The following is a 12992-nucleotide window of genomic DNA, read 5'->3' as shown; positions in this document are numbered from 1 at the left end:
ACCCAGATTTTCTGACTCTTAGATGTGTTTTCCATCTTCATGTCACATAAAAATAAGTCAACATTCTAAAATAAGTTGCTGTTAAAATGTGCTGGAAAAAGAAAAACCTGGTAAATAAATTTAAAAGGAAACTTAAAGCATGGCTTGAACTTGGAAGCCTTGTACCTTTTACACTCATCTTATTCCATCTGTAGGATTTACAAGTCCATTCCATTGGTTTCTAGAGTAATGCAGTTATTAGTAGAATTTCATGAAATGGTTGTTTGGGGCAAACTCTGCCTTAAGGAATGCCACTGTGAAGATTTAATTGTGGATTGTGGTTCTGCATAGTTTTATGACATTTTCCTTTATAACATGGTTAGAATTCTCCAAAAAAAGCAAAAGAGCCCTGATGTGAGATTCACCAAAAAAGTTTAAAGCATAAAGCCTTTAGTTTATTTTCATTAGTTACAGGTAGTCTATGTAACATGAAATCTAAAAAGAGAGTGAAAATAGCTTTAGAGAAACATAACCCAAATATAAAGTCATAATTGACATCTCTTTTCTAAAGAATGAAATAAGATTCTAGTTAAATGTCTAATTAATGAGAAGACTGTATAAGTAAAACACATACACAATCACATAATTATGCATGGTTGTAGCAAAACTTTAATGATTTCCTGGAAATCCTAATAGTCTTCTAGTACAAGAACAGATTACAGCATGGCCCCTTTGCCAAAGTTGGGGTAAAAGACAACCACCACTACAGTAACTCCTGAGGTAGTGCTATAGTTAAGGCTCATATAACAGAATACCACAGACTTGGTGACTTAAACAAAAACATTTATTTGCACAGTTACGAAGGCTGGGAGGTCCACGATCAAGGTGTTGGTAGATCCAGGGTCTTGTGAAGACTCCCTTCATGGCTTGCAGATGGCTATCTTCTTGTCTTAGTCTCACATGGCAAAGAACAAGTTCTCTTGTCTCTTCTTGTAAGGGCACTAATCCCATTCATGAGGGCTCCATCCTCATGACCTAATTACCTCCCAAAGGCCCCATCTCCTAATACCAATACTATCAATTTGGGGATTAGTCTTCCACATATGAATTTTTGGGGGGACGCAAACATTCAGTCCATAGCAGGTAGCTTAGGTCTCTCTCCCACAAACACACATACAATAAAAACAAAATCTTTAACTAAACATCTTTTATCACAATAAAAAAATCTTGTTTCTTCTCTCCCAGACTGTTGTCTCCATTTCAGAAATCTGAAATAAAAATTGTCTTACTAAAACACATGCTGAAGGCCAATTTCCCTTTCTTTTAATTTTTCCTTCTATAATTGTCATGTAATAAAACTATCGAAACATATCATCCTACTCTGAATTTTCTGTTCTATAGTATCAGAGAATCATATGACTAGAAGAGTACTTGGTTGATTATCAGTGTCTGCCTTTAGGAAGTACTGTGTATAAATACTTTCATTTGGACCTATTTAGATGGTAAAGCATCTGTCTACAATGCAGGAGACCTGGGTTCGATCCCTGGGTCGGGAAGATCCCCTGGAGAAGGAAATGGCAAAACTCCAGTACTATTGCCTGGAAAATCCCATGGACAAAGGAGCCTGGTAGGCAAACAGTCCACGGGGTCGCAAAGAGTCGGACACGACTGAGCAACTTCACTTTCACTTTAAGAGTTTCAGAGAGGACAATCCCATCATCTTTCTTAACTGAATTACAATGCAATCACTTTCTTTGTCTCAAAACTCTCCTTTATACTGATTTAATCCCTTACCACAGATTAAGAAATATAGAGACTGAATATTTGCATTTGAAAATTTGACTCTTGGACTATCTTAAATATAGAAAAGAACTTAAGTTAATTTACTTCCAAAAACTTGTGATTTTTATGATATGAAAATCACTGAATGTTTCAGGCTGGATCACACATGTTGTGACTCTTAATGAAATTTTCACGGTCTGGGCCTCGGTCCACAGTTTTACAGTTTCAATAAATTGAGGAGTGGTCTGGCCCCGAGCAAATGATTCATGCTAGCTGATCAGATCAGATCAGATCAGATCAGTTGCTCAGTCGTGTCCCACTCTTTTCGACTCCATGGACTGTAGCCCGCCAGGTTCCTCTGTCCATGTGGATCTCCAGGCAAAATGCTGGAGTGGGTTGCCATCCTCCTCCAGGAGATCTTCGTGACCCCAGGACTGAATATATATATATATATACACACACACACACACACACACACATATACACACATACATATATACACACACATATGCATATGTAGGTATATATGTGTGTGTGTATAGATATCTGAATCACTTTGCTGTACACTTGAAACTCATACATTTTATTTTATTTTATTTATTTATTTTTTTTAAAAAACTCATGTCCGCCGTCATTTTCCTTAGAGTAGAAGCCTGTGATTGTAGACAGGCGCGGCCATGACAGTTTCCCCGCGAACTCAACTCATACATTTTAAATCAGTTGATTATATTCCAATTTTTTAAAAAGTTCATTTTACTGATCTTGAAAAAAAAAAAAAACCTGAAAAACTCACCCATATTCACTCAGAGAGTGACAGAAGTATGATTTAAATTTAGCTCAATCTGATCTTAAATCCTATAATATTTTTACTGTTCTATGCTCTTTATCTTACTATTAAATATTATATTTATACCACTGATTTTAATTTGTGAAGATTAAAGGATATACAATATAGTATATTTTAGCATAATTCTATAAAGTATTTACTAATTAAATTAAAAAATATTTTGGTACTTTTCTTAATTATTCTGGTCAAATATGGCCTTGTTATATTAGTTGAAATAAAGGCTGACTTCTGAGAATTGGGGTCAAAAGAAATCAAAGTGGAGCACATTGACCCCTTCGCGCTTTAACCAAGCCAAGTCCCACACACGAGACGCATCCCATGGCTACCCAGTTCTCATGGACTTGGTTCCAGAGCAGCAGCCGCGTCCTGTCTCCAGGTTTCAGACTTGCTGTTTCTTCTCTCACCTCACCTTTCAGAGTCAGTGCTGTACACATGGTACCTTTTCCTGCCTAAGACACCTTCTCAGTCCAAGGTGGATCTATAGACATAAACTTGCAGCATCTAGGACAGGAAAGAAGCAGGATAAATGATCCTGCACAACTCAAGTATACCTTTCCAGTTGCTGAAATTCTCTGATTTTCCAAACATGGTGGCTCTGATGAATGCCAGAGACATGTTATCAATTCTCTAAAACTTTTTAATGCATACTGCTATGCCATGTATGCAATTTCTAAGATTTTAGCTTATCTCATATGTTGCATTTTATTATCTCATTATTTTCTTATATTTTTCATATCTTTCTTATATGCATATTTTCTTATATGCACATAGAGGGTGGTAACTTACTTAAAACTTTCATAATTCACAGTATAGAGTGTATATTCCTTAGAAAGCTCCTATAGATAATTAATCTCACCTTGTTTTCTTTCCTTCCTTCTTCCTGTCAGTTCTTTAGATTTCAAGAGTGATGCCAGACGTCCTGGTCTCTTGGATTGGCAGAGTGGGATAGGCTGAGTTGGAGTTGTTTTACTTTGGGAACTTGTGCTCTGTACAATTAACAAATCAGCAAAATTATAAGCATTGTTACATGTTTCATTAACAATGATAGCTTCCTAGGTAAAATAATGAGTATGCTCAGTTGCAAAAGCAGGAGATTCTTTTGGAATTACAGTCAGCATTTGTGTCTTGAAGGACTGTTTATGGACCCTGAAAACAAAATAAAACATACTTCCCAAATTTTGCCTGCAGCAGTTGACGCAAAACATGAACTCAAATAATTTACCTCCTGGCCAACCTTCTGTATAACCAGTAGATGGTCACTCCAGTGAACATTTTGGTTACTTATTGAAATCAAGAATCTTTCCTGTTCCATCAGGGAATTCAGTACCAGATCCAAGGTCAGTGCTGGACCACATCTTGGGGTTGGGGGTTAAGTAATGCAAAGCATCCACAGAATGGCTAGAGGCCAAGGAGCAGGGCTTGTGACTCCAGAATACGTCAGCTCAAGGTGAGATGAAGTTTTTAAAGGGTCACTAAAAAGTGCTCATTGTTAGATGTGTTCAAAGTGGGGAAGTACAAAGGAAAGTTTTCAAGGATGACTTGGTAAAATCCCATTTAAAGGACTTGCTGAGCAAAGAAACCATCCTGATAAGAAAGGGTATGAAAGGAAGAAAAAAATATGAAAACACTTTTGAACCTTTTTGTGAAAGAGTCTAATTATTTTTGCTAAAATGCTGGTGGCATATATTTAAGTGGCTGATATGTTGACTTGAATGACATTTTAAAAGAATAAAATGATGCAAAGAAAATGTCTGGAAGGATCCACACCAAAGTAGGAATGTTGGTTGTTCCCTGAGAAGGCATGTTAAACAACAATTGTTTTCTTCTTTATACATTTCTGTATTGCCCTTTTTCCCCCAGTGAGCACACACACTGCTTTCACAATTAAGGAGGGATAAACAGTGAATTATTTTTGTTTAAAAACAAAAGAAATTTTATGGTTGGCCTTAATCTGTAAAATAAACGTTCCTATAGCTAAGTTAGCTACTCAGAGCACCACTGGAGAAGCAGGATCTATGTGGCAGGAAAAACAGAGACTAATTAAAAACAAATGAACACAAAAGCTTGGGTTTTGCAACAGCAGCAGAATTTATAGAATTACAGCACCTCTAGAATTATGGAGCCCACAATTTCCTGCAATGTGTCTGTTTCTGCCAACTTCTGGTTGTCTGTGGTTTTCTTAAAATATCCTTGGAAGGGACTCCAAGAAATCATCAAATCAGTTCAACGTTCTCTAAGTTATAGTCTTACAAAGGCTCCAGCATTTCTATGGGAGCTGCCCATTCATGTACATGTTCCAATTTTCTGCCACACACTTGATTTAGATCCAAGACTGTGCAAGAGTTACTAAGCTCCTACATGAGAAACCCTTTCTCACGTTGTAATGTTCTTAACCAATGAGGTAGTTATTATTGTCCGGATTACACAGCAAGGTCAACTGAAGCTTAGAAAGTGAGTTGCCAAGGTCTCCCGGCACCTTTAAAAAGGTTAAAACTAGGCTGGGATTGACCTTGGATCATACACTTGGTGCTCAGTGCCATTTTTATATGACATCAAGACTACCGCTGGAAAAGTAAAAAGATGTGACTGGTAGTCCTGGTACTTGGTGAGGCAGGTTATCTAAATGGTCAACACATGGATGGGTGAGCTTTCCACAGCTCTAATCACATTTTGAACTCTGGTGTTGGAGAAGACTCTTGAGAGTTCCTTGGACTGCAAGGAGATCCAACCAGTCCATCCGAAAGGAAATCAGTCCTAATAGTCATTGGAAGGACTGATGCTGAAGCTGTCCAATACTTTGGCCACCTGATGCAAAGAACTGACTCCTTGGAAAAGACCCTGATGCTGGGAAAGATTGAAGGCAGGAAGAGAAGGGGACGACAGAGGATGAGATGGTTGGATGGCATCACCGACTCAATGGACATGAGTTTGAGGAAGCTCCGGGAGTTGGTGATGGACAGGGAAGCCTGGCATGCTGCAGTCCATGGGGTTGCAAAGAGGTGGACATGACTGAGCGAGTGAACTGAACTGAATCACATGTCTGATTTTATGTTTGTGCCACCCTGTAAGTGGCAGGGGACTTCCCCTTAACACTGCCTTCACCTGAAAGCTTCTTGTTTCCTTGGATTATTGCTTTTCCTATTTATAAGTTTTTCATGAATTGAGTGAAGAGTTGTAGTTTCAAAAGCTCTATTAGCCAAAACTAAGTCGTGTTGGAGGGGACCTAGGTATACTTATGACTGATTCATGTTGATGTGTGGCAGAAACCAACACAATATTGTAAAGCAGTTATCCTCCAATTAAAATTAAATAAATTTTTAAAAATCATGTTAATAAGTGAAAAGAACATAGGGCAAAACTAAGAAATTTTAAGGAGAGTGATAATAAAGTATTATAATAACATTATCCAAGAATAGACTAAAGGGTCTTTGTAGATATGGAAACTTCAAAATACACGGGTAGCCCTACTAACTTATGAATCAGTTGAAATATAAAGTCTATAAAATTGATTAGCATATTCTAATCAATTCAATTCTGCCCAAGGATCCCCAATGATAGGCAATTCACAGCTGCCGTTGCCAATATGGTTGATTTTTTCTTGTCCTTAATTTTCTTCTTGTCCCCAATTTAAAATTCAGAATTCAGCATCAGATGAGCTTTTCACCTTATACATCATGTGATAATCTAAGTGATCACTACTAGGAAATATGAATATGAAATATGTATATATACCTTGGCCACTAATCAGTTTTCAGTTGGTTTACTGAAACCAGTGGCTCACTAAGTCACATTGGTGATTCAAGTTTAAGTTTGTTGTCAAGTGATAAAGTATGCTTATGTTTACTTTTTTGTTTCCAAGAATAATGATAGCTGGATTGTAGGCTCCTTAGAGGCAGTGATAGATTGCATTTTATACTTTATTGGTAACAATCATGGCGTGAGGAGTAGTACTGATTATGAAGTAGGTTAAGACACTGATGCTGGGAAAGACTGAAGACAAGGAGAAGACGACAACAGAGGATGAGATGGTTGGATGGCATCACTGACTTGATAGGCCTGAGTTTGGGCAAGTTCCGGGAGTTGGTGATGGACAGGGAAGCCTGGCGTGCTGCCATCCATGGGGTCGCCAAGAGTCGGACTCGGCTGAGCGACAGAACTGAACTGAACTGATGAAGTAGGTACTCAATAGTGACTTGTGGGGTTTACTGATTTTCTTCTGCACCTTCTTGGCTTTGGCAGTTAAATAACTTATTAGATTAAAAACAGATGTAAGGATAGTAGTGTATCTACCAATTCAGTTCCCTTTAGCCATAAATATCAATGTGTAAAGGATCTATGTTATATGGGGGTTCTTACCCTGAGCTTCAGAGGGTGTTCCCTTAACTCTCTGAAATTTTATTCAGTTTTTTTTTTTGTGTTCATATGTTCACTTAGCTGGGGAGAGGATCTAGAATGTTCTTCACTCCCAGGAAATCCATCATTCCATAAACTATTAAGAACAAGTGGTATTTAATATTTTCTCCTGCATCTCGAATATCAGCACTGATAACTCTGGAGGCTCATCTACACTTGCTTGGAATACACTATAACCTTTTTTTCTGATCTTTTACTTTCCTAAACATGCCTGATCTCCAGTTAGAATTAAGTTGCCCTAAGCATTTAATAATATCTGGAATAAACCAGTGTATAAAGCATGAAGACAGGGTAATTGAAACTTCTTCTTGTTCCCAGGCTGCACTCTTTACTGAGCTGGCATTTGGGTCCATGTGCAAGTCAAGGTATTTTTTATTATTTAAAACTCTAATGCACGAAGTGATCTGCGACCTAATTATGGGGGAAATTACCTGTATCCTTATGCACGCTCACACCACTAAACTCAACAGCGGCATTTCAGCTAACGGTCCCTGTCTTCTCACTTGAAAGAATTTGGGGCAATCGGCTCCCAGCATGAGGAGTTGATTTTCGAATTCATGGTACATCTCACAGCCTAAATTTACCAGGCTTCAGAGTTAGAAAGCTTTTGTTGTTTCTGTAGATGGACAGAATAGGTTAGTTAGTTGTGGTCAAATCAGTTTAAAGTGTTTCTCTACACACTCTACCCTTTTCCAGTCCTGTATTTCTAAGTTAACGTTTAACTCGGTTTATTGCACTGCTGCGAATTTTTTAAAAAGGCAGTTATGTTAAGGAGCATTCCCTTTTAAGGAAGAAAAATCAAACCTTTATAATTATGCTATTAATTCTCAGTTTAACTGATAATAACATATGAAAATGGATCTTTCAGTAGAACATTTTATTATTATTTAGTGTTTAGCTAGCATGAAGAGCCATGGTTTATAGCATTTTAATCCTAGCTCCTCCTCCAAACGTTAAGTGGGTCAGAAGCACTTTTAACTCTTATGTTGTGATTGTTTTCTATTGTTTATCTTTTAAATTAACATTTATTAGGACTGCTGCAAGCCTACATTCTTGTTTTTAAATTTTGGCTTCTTGTAAATGTTTTTGTTTTTACAAGGCCAAGTCTGTTCCCTTTGGTGCTCATCAGAGAAGTTATGGCTTTGTTCCATTCCTCCATCCTACCAAATGAGCAAGCTCTTGGGAAGCTGTTGAATGAAACCCTTAAGGCATCTTTGTAAGCAAAATAAAGCTTTACAATTACACTGGAAGACTTTGACTCATACCCATTTTAAAGGTTGGCTGTCAAGAGTCCATTTGGAGTGTCAGAGATTTTCTGCTCCTGCAAGTTCTAGAGCTTCCTTTCAAGTAAAAAATTTAAATATCCACGCTTTTAACTTAACAAAAAAGCACATGAATTCCATAGCACAACAAATGGCTTCCAAAATGATTGTAAATTGAGTGACAGAAGACAAGTCATTTAAAGGGACTCCCACTAGAGAACACAAGGCAGCACCCAAATAAATCCATTTTAATTTTCACTTTATTTCCGTTCTGCTTCAAAGCTGTGATATCATGAGTGGAGAGAGAAGCAGCTCATAGAACAGCCCGAGTTCAAACGCACTGAAATTTAGTATGCAATGTAAAATCGAGGACTTCTGCTTCTCAGAGGATAATTGTGGAAATACCAGCGTGGAACTGTGTGGGCTCGGTGCTACAGCAGAATTAGAAATCTGAGATGACCCTGCATAGATTGGCAAGTAGCCATGAAGTAATGCTTTTTACAAGAAAAAGCTTGTACCTGACAAGCTATTAGAAGCGTGCATTTCTCTTAAAATTCTCTTCCTGTCCTGCACGAAAAAAAAGACATTATAAACTGCTAATGAAATGTGACTTTCCGACTGAGAGACCGGATTCCCCCAGGACTGAAATGAAGCACTCTTTAGCCTTCTCACCCGGGGTGTCCTCTGGGGTTCCCTGCAGAGTGCACTCTACCTGCACCTTGGCGAGACAGCACTAAGGGTCAGTATTCTCTGCTATCTTTCTTTGCATTGGGGCTCAGGCCGCCAGAGGGGAAATAGTCACACACACACAGGGTAAAGGCCTAAGTGAAAATCAAGCAAGCCTGGTGGGGTGGTAATGACTTTCCCAGCATCCAAGCCTTTGCCTTCAGGACATGTGAAGCTAGAAAACAATGTCATTCATTTAATGTTTATAGAGAACACACAGAGTGCTCGGTGCTGGGCTCAGTACTGGAGGACATGCAAAAGTACGCGGAACACAACCCCTGCCGGCGGACTCAGACGGGTTATTTCAAGTATCAAACAGACCTTATGACCTTTTAAGAAATTCTTGAGTGAATAACAGTGCACTCCGAATTTAAAATAAGCAGGGAAAAGAATACCGCTAGGACGACAAATCTTTTAGGAGAAAAGGCATGTAAATGTACTGGGACATTTTATTTCTGTGATATAAAGTGTAGCCTGGATGAGTGAGAGAGTAGCGGTTTAAAAGGTTTAAGAGGCGCCAGGCTGGCTGGTTCTTGGAGAAGCCGGACTTCAAAGCAGCACAGTGTTCAGATGCCTTACACAGTAAGCTGGCTCCGAACAAAGAGGAACCCAGCACTTTTACCTGGGCAGTGGATAACTTTGAGGAAAAGTGCCCCCCGAAGGGGAAAACAGGCAACGTTCCGCCCGGAGCGGAAGCCCCCCACAACCCTCGACTCTGCCTGCCGACCGCACCCTGGACCGACCTCACCCCCGCTCCCCCGCCCGGCTTCCTCCACCCAGCGGAGGCGGCGGGCCGCGCCGCCCGGGGTCCACCGCCCACCGCACGCCTGGAGCCCTTGCGCACGCCGGCTGCAGCCGGTAATCGGCCACGTGCGCGCGGGTTCCCCGGCTCGGCCCGGGGCGCTTCCACGGTCGAGGTGGCAGCGGTGGGGGTCTCGATCCCTGGCCTCCGCGCCCAGCCAAGAAGTGCGGACGGCGGCGGCGGGAGCGAGCGGCCCGGCCCCTCCCCAGAGCGGGCAGCGCGACCGTGGGCTGCGGGCGCCGCCTCCGCTGCGTCCGTGGCTGCGCGTCCCGCTCGGTTCAGCCCCGCTCGGATCCGGAACCTGCGCGTCCGGCGCGGCCGCCCCCTCCTCCTCGGCGTCGCCCGGCGGGCAGCTCCTCCCCGCGGCGAGACGCGCGTTCGAGCCTCCTTCCCCGGTTTACGGATTCCCGAGGCAGGAGAATTTTGCCTCGGTCCCTACGAGCATCTCTCGGCCTCTTCCCCCCCGCCTCCCCGTGGGCGCGCGCGCGCACACTCACACACACACTCACACTCGCCGGCGCGCGTGCGCACGGCCGCGCGCCCGGAGCCGCGGAATCTCCGGCGCCGCTACTCACACGGGCTTCCAGCCGCCACTGGGCGTCCTCTGTCTGCAGCAGCGGCGGCCGAGGCGACGGCGGGGAAGGCGGCTGCAGCCCGGCCCGGTCTCAGAGCTCGGCGCCCAGGACAGAGTCCGGGGAGAAGCGGAGAAGGAGGGCGCGGAGGCGAGGAGGAGCCGCGCCGCGCCCGCTCCTGGTGCCGCGGCCCCAGGTAAGCAGCTCCGGGGGGCCCGCAGCATCCCTGGGGCGTCCGGGCTTAGAGCGGGGGTTTCGCGGTCCCGCCCCTGCCGCGGTACCGGGATCGAGGCACGGAGAGGAGTGGGCTCGGGGCGGGGGAAGGGGAGAAAGGAAAGGAGCTCGAGGTGCGGCCGGGAGGGAGGGGTGCAGGGGAGCGTGAGGGGCTTCGGCGCAGCCGCCCGCGCCCTTCCCTTTCCTGTCTCAGCTCCACTAGGCTCACTTTTACAAGCCTGGGTGGCGGGGTGGGGGGGGGGGGGGTGGGTGGTGCCTGGCGCCCCCGGACAGCCGTTCCGAGCTCTCTCCCCCGCCGCCGCCAGCCAGTGTTGGCTCCGGGATCCGCGCCCGCCGCGCGCCCACCACCTCCCGTACACCTTGGACAGCGCACCCCGCCGCTAGCGTCCCCCAAGCACCGCGCCCCGGTCCGCGCCCGGCTCGCGCAGCCCTCCCGCTGCCCTCTGCTTTCCAGGTCGTCACCCTCCCGCCCAGCCTCCGTCCTCCTCCCAGCCCTGGAGGACTTCGTCGGGTGCGGGCCTGAAACTTTCCTCCCGGTCTTGTCTGAGCCGGGTACTACTGTTATCTGTGACTGTCCCCTTACTCGGGGGCGGGGTAGGGGGGAAGTCCGACGTTGTGGACTGGTCTTTTTTTTTTTTCGGCGGGAGCATGTCCCGCCCGAACGGGCCAAGGCAAAAGAGGAACTGGGCAGCGGGACTCGGGGGATGCCGGGGTGCAGAGCCCACGCCTCGGGACCCGGACGCCCGCCGCCTCGCAGCCTCCCCGCCTCCCCGGACCGGACACGTGCGCGCCTCCCACGGACGCGGCCCCTCCCCGACCACCCTGCGTCCTCCCCCTGCATGGCCAGGGCCACCCCATAGGTTGGACACCCGGGGCTTGCGGGTTCTGATTGGCCGAAGGCGTAACCCCGCCCCCTTTCCGGAGGGGGTGGTCCGGGAGTGTTGTGGTTGTCAGCCGCGGTGCGCACATGGGGGAAGTGGGGTCGACAGGTAGGGGAAGCGAGGCCCCTTGAGTCCCCGCGACCCACTGTGCAGAGCTACACTCCCACCCGCTTTCCTCCAAGTACACGCCTGCATGTCTCCTTTCTGTCTTTTTTCCCCCCAACATTTTGCTCCTATGACATTAAAAAATCAACTGGCTTGTAGCCTTTCTTTTATTAATATTGTATTTGTTCGGTGGCGGAGATTTTTAAAGCAGATCTAGAAGAATCGGGAAGACAAGTGTTTATGGGGAGGTTCGTGGCAAACTGCAGGTTTGAGTCCGGTGGTTTGCAGAAAGTAATGAGTGTCTAAGGAATACGGAAAAGGTGGAGAAAGTGGGGAGAGCATATTTCTTGGTGAGGTCGGGATACAGGTGAACAAGCTTGAGAAGCTGCGGGAGAAGGAAGTGGGTCATGTGTGGGGTGAGACCTGAAGGAGAAACCTGGATTGGGCGCTCCCTCCCAGGAGCGGTCTGCTGAGGATGGTTCTGTCCGGAAAAGTGATCATTTGACTAGTATTCAGTTAATAATTTAACACACTCTGTTTCTGTTTTGCTAAAGTTGCCCTTTTGATAGCAGATTTTACAGTAATAACGTCAACCCACGTAATGAGTTTTGCTTATTACCAGTTTCTTACAACGTGTAGATTTACAAGTTGTGGTGAATTTCAAAAGGTGAATTTCAAAGGCTTGTTTAGAGAATTGAACTAAATAGTTAAAGTGGTTTGGAAATATTGTGAAGGAAGATGGATGAGCGTTGCATAAAATGCAAAGACTGTTCTGGCATTATTTAGGGTCTTTGCAGAAATATATGCGTGTGCATAAGTGATACTGATTTCTCTTCATTTCAAAGCATGATTGCCTCTAGCAGTTTCCAGCTTTAATTCCTTCAGGCTGTTTTGATGTTGTGTCTGTACATCTAAGAATATTGTAATTCTTATCTTTAGAAGCCTTGTCAATGGAAAACAAACAGCAACTGATGCAAGCGAATGTTGACAGCTTTATATTGAGTACACTGCGTTATTTTATTTGTAAGCTAGTGAAATATGCAAGAGTAACATAGCATGACTGCTATTCCTGAGGGACTAATATCAGAACAAAGTGGGGAATCACATGAGGCTATTCCAGAGAGAACAATTCAATTATTTTAAAAGTGAATATATGTTAATATTCTTGGGTGTAAAGAAAAACAGAATTTTCCCATTTGAATTATTATCTTTGTACACAGGGGTAGCAGATGATGACATGAAGTAAAACAACAAATGATCAGTGATTCCAAAGTAGATAGTAAAGGCATTCCATTTATTATTTTTATATCAGTAGAATTGCTTTCCTGACTGGAGAACTTTGTATTCAAGAGACAGAATTTGATACATCTGGCAAGTTGGAAGTTATTG

The 12992-nt window shown here is 43.8% G+C and overlaps 1 protein-coding gene across 1 annotated transcript in view; it reads left to right on the top strand.

The window, feature by feature from the left end:
* Nucleotides 1-6540: 6540 nt before the first annotated feature.
* Nucleotides 6541-12992, top strand: part of LOC139186283 (transcription initiation factor TFIID subunit 4-like) — a 70877-nt gene continuing 64425 nt past the window's right edge. The window contains exons 1-2 of the mRNA XM_070800564.1: nt 6541-6545; nt 9515-10579. Coding sequence (XP_070656665.1) covers nt 6541-6545; nt 9515-10579 — 1070 coding nt within the window. The remainder of the gene's footprint in view (nt 6546-9514; nt 10580-12992) is intronic.

The sequence above is a fragment of the Bos indicus genome, chromosome 12 (assembly GCF_029378745.1).
Source record: "Bos indicus isolate NIAB-ARS_2022 breed Sahiwal x Tharparkar chromosome 12, NIAB-ARS_B.indTharparkar_mat_pri_1.0, whole genome shotgun sequence".
Lineage (NCBI taxonomy): Eukaryota > Metazoa > Chordata > Mammalia > Artiodactyla > Bovidae > Bos > Bos indicus.
The sequence above is the reverse complement of the archived record's forward strand: the minus strand, read 5'-3'. Positions and strand labels throughout refer to the sequence as shown.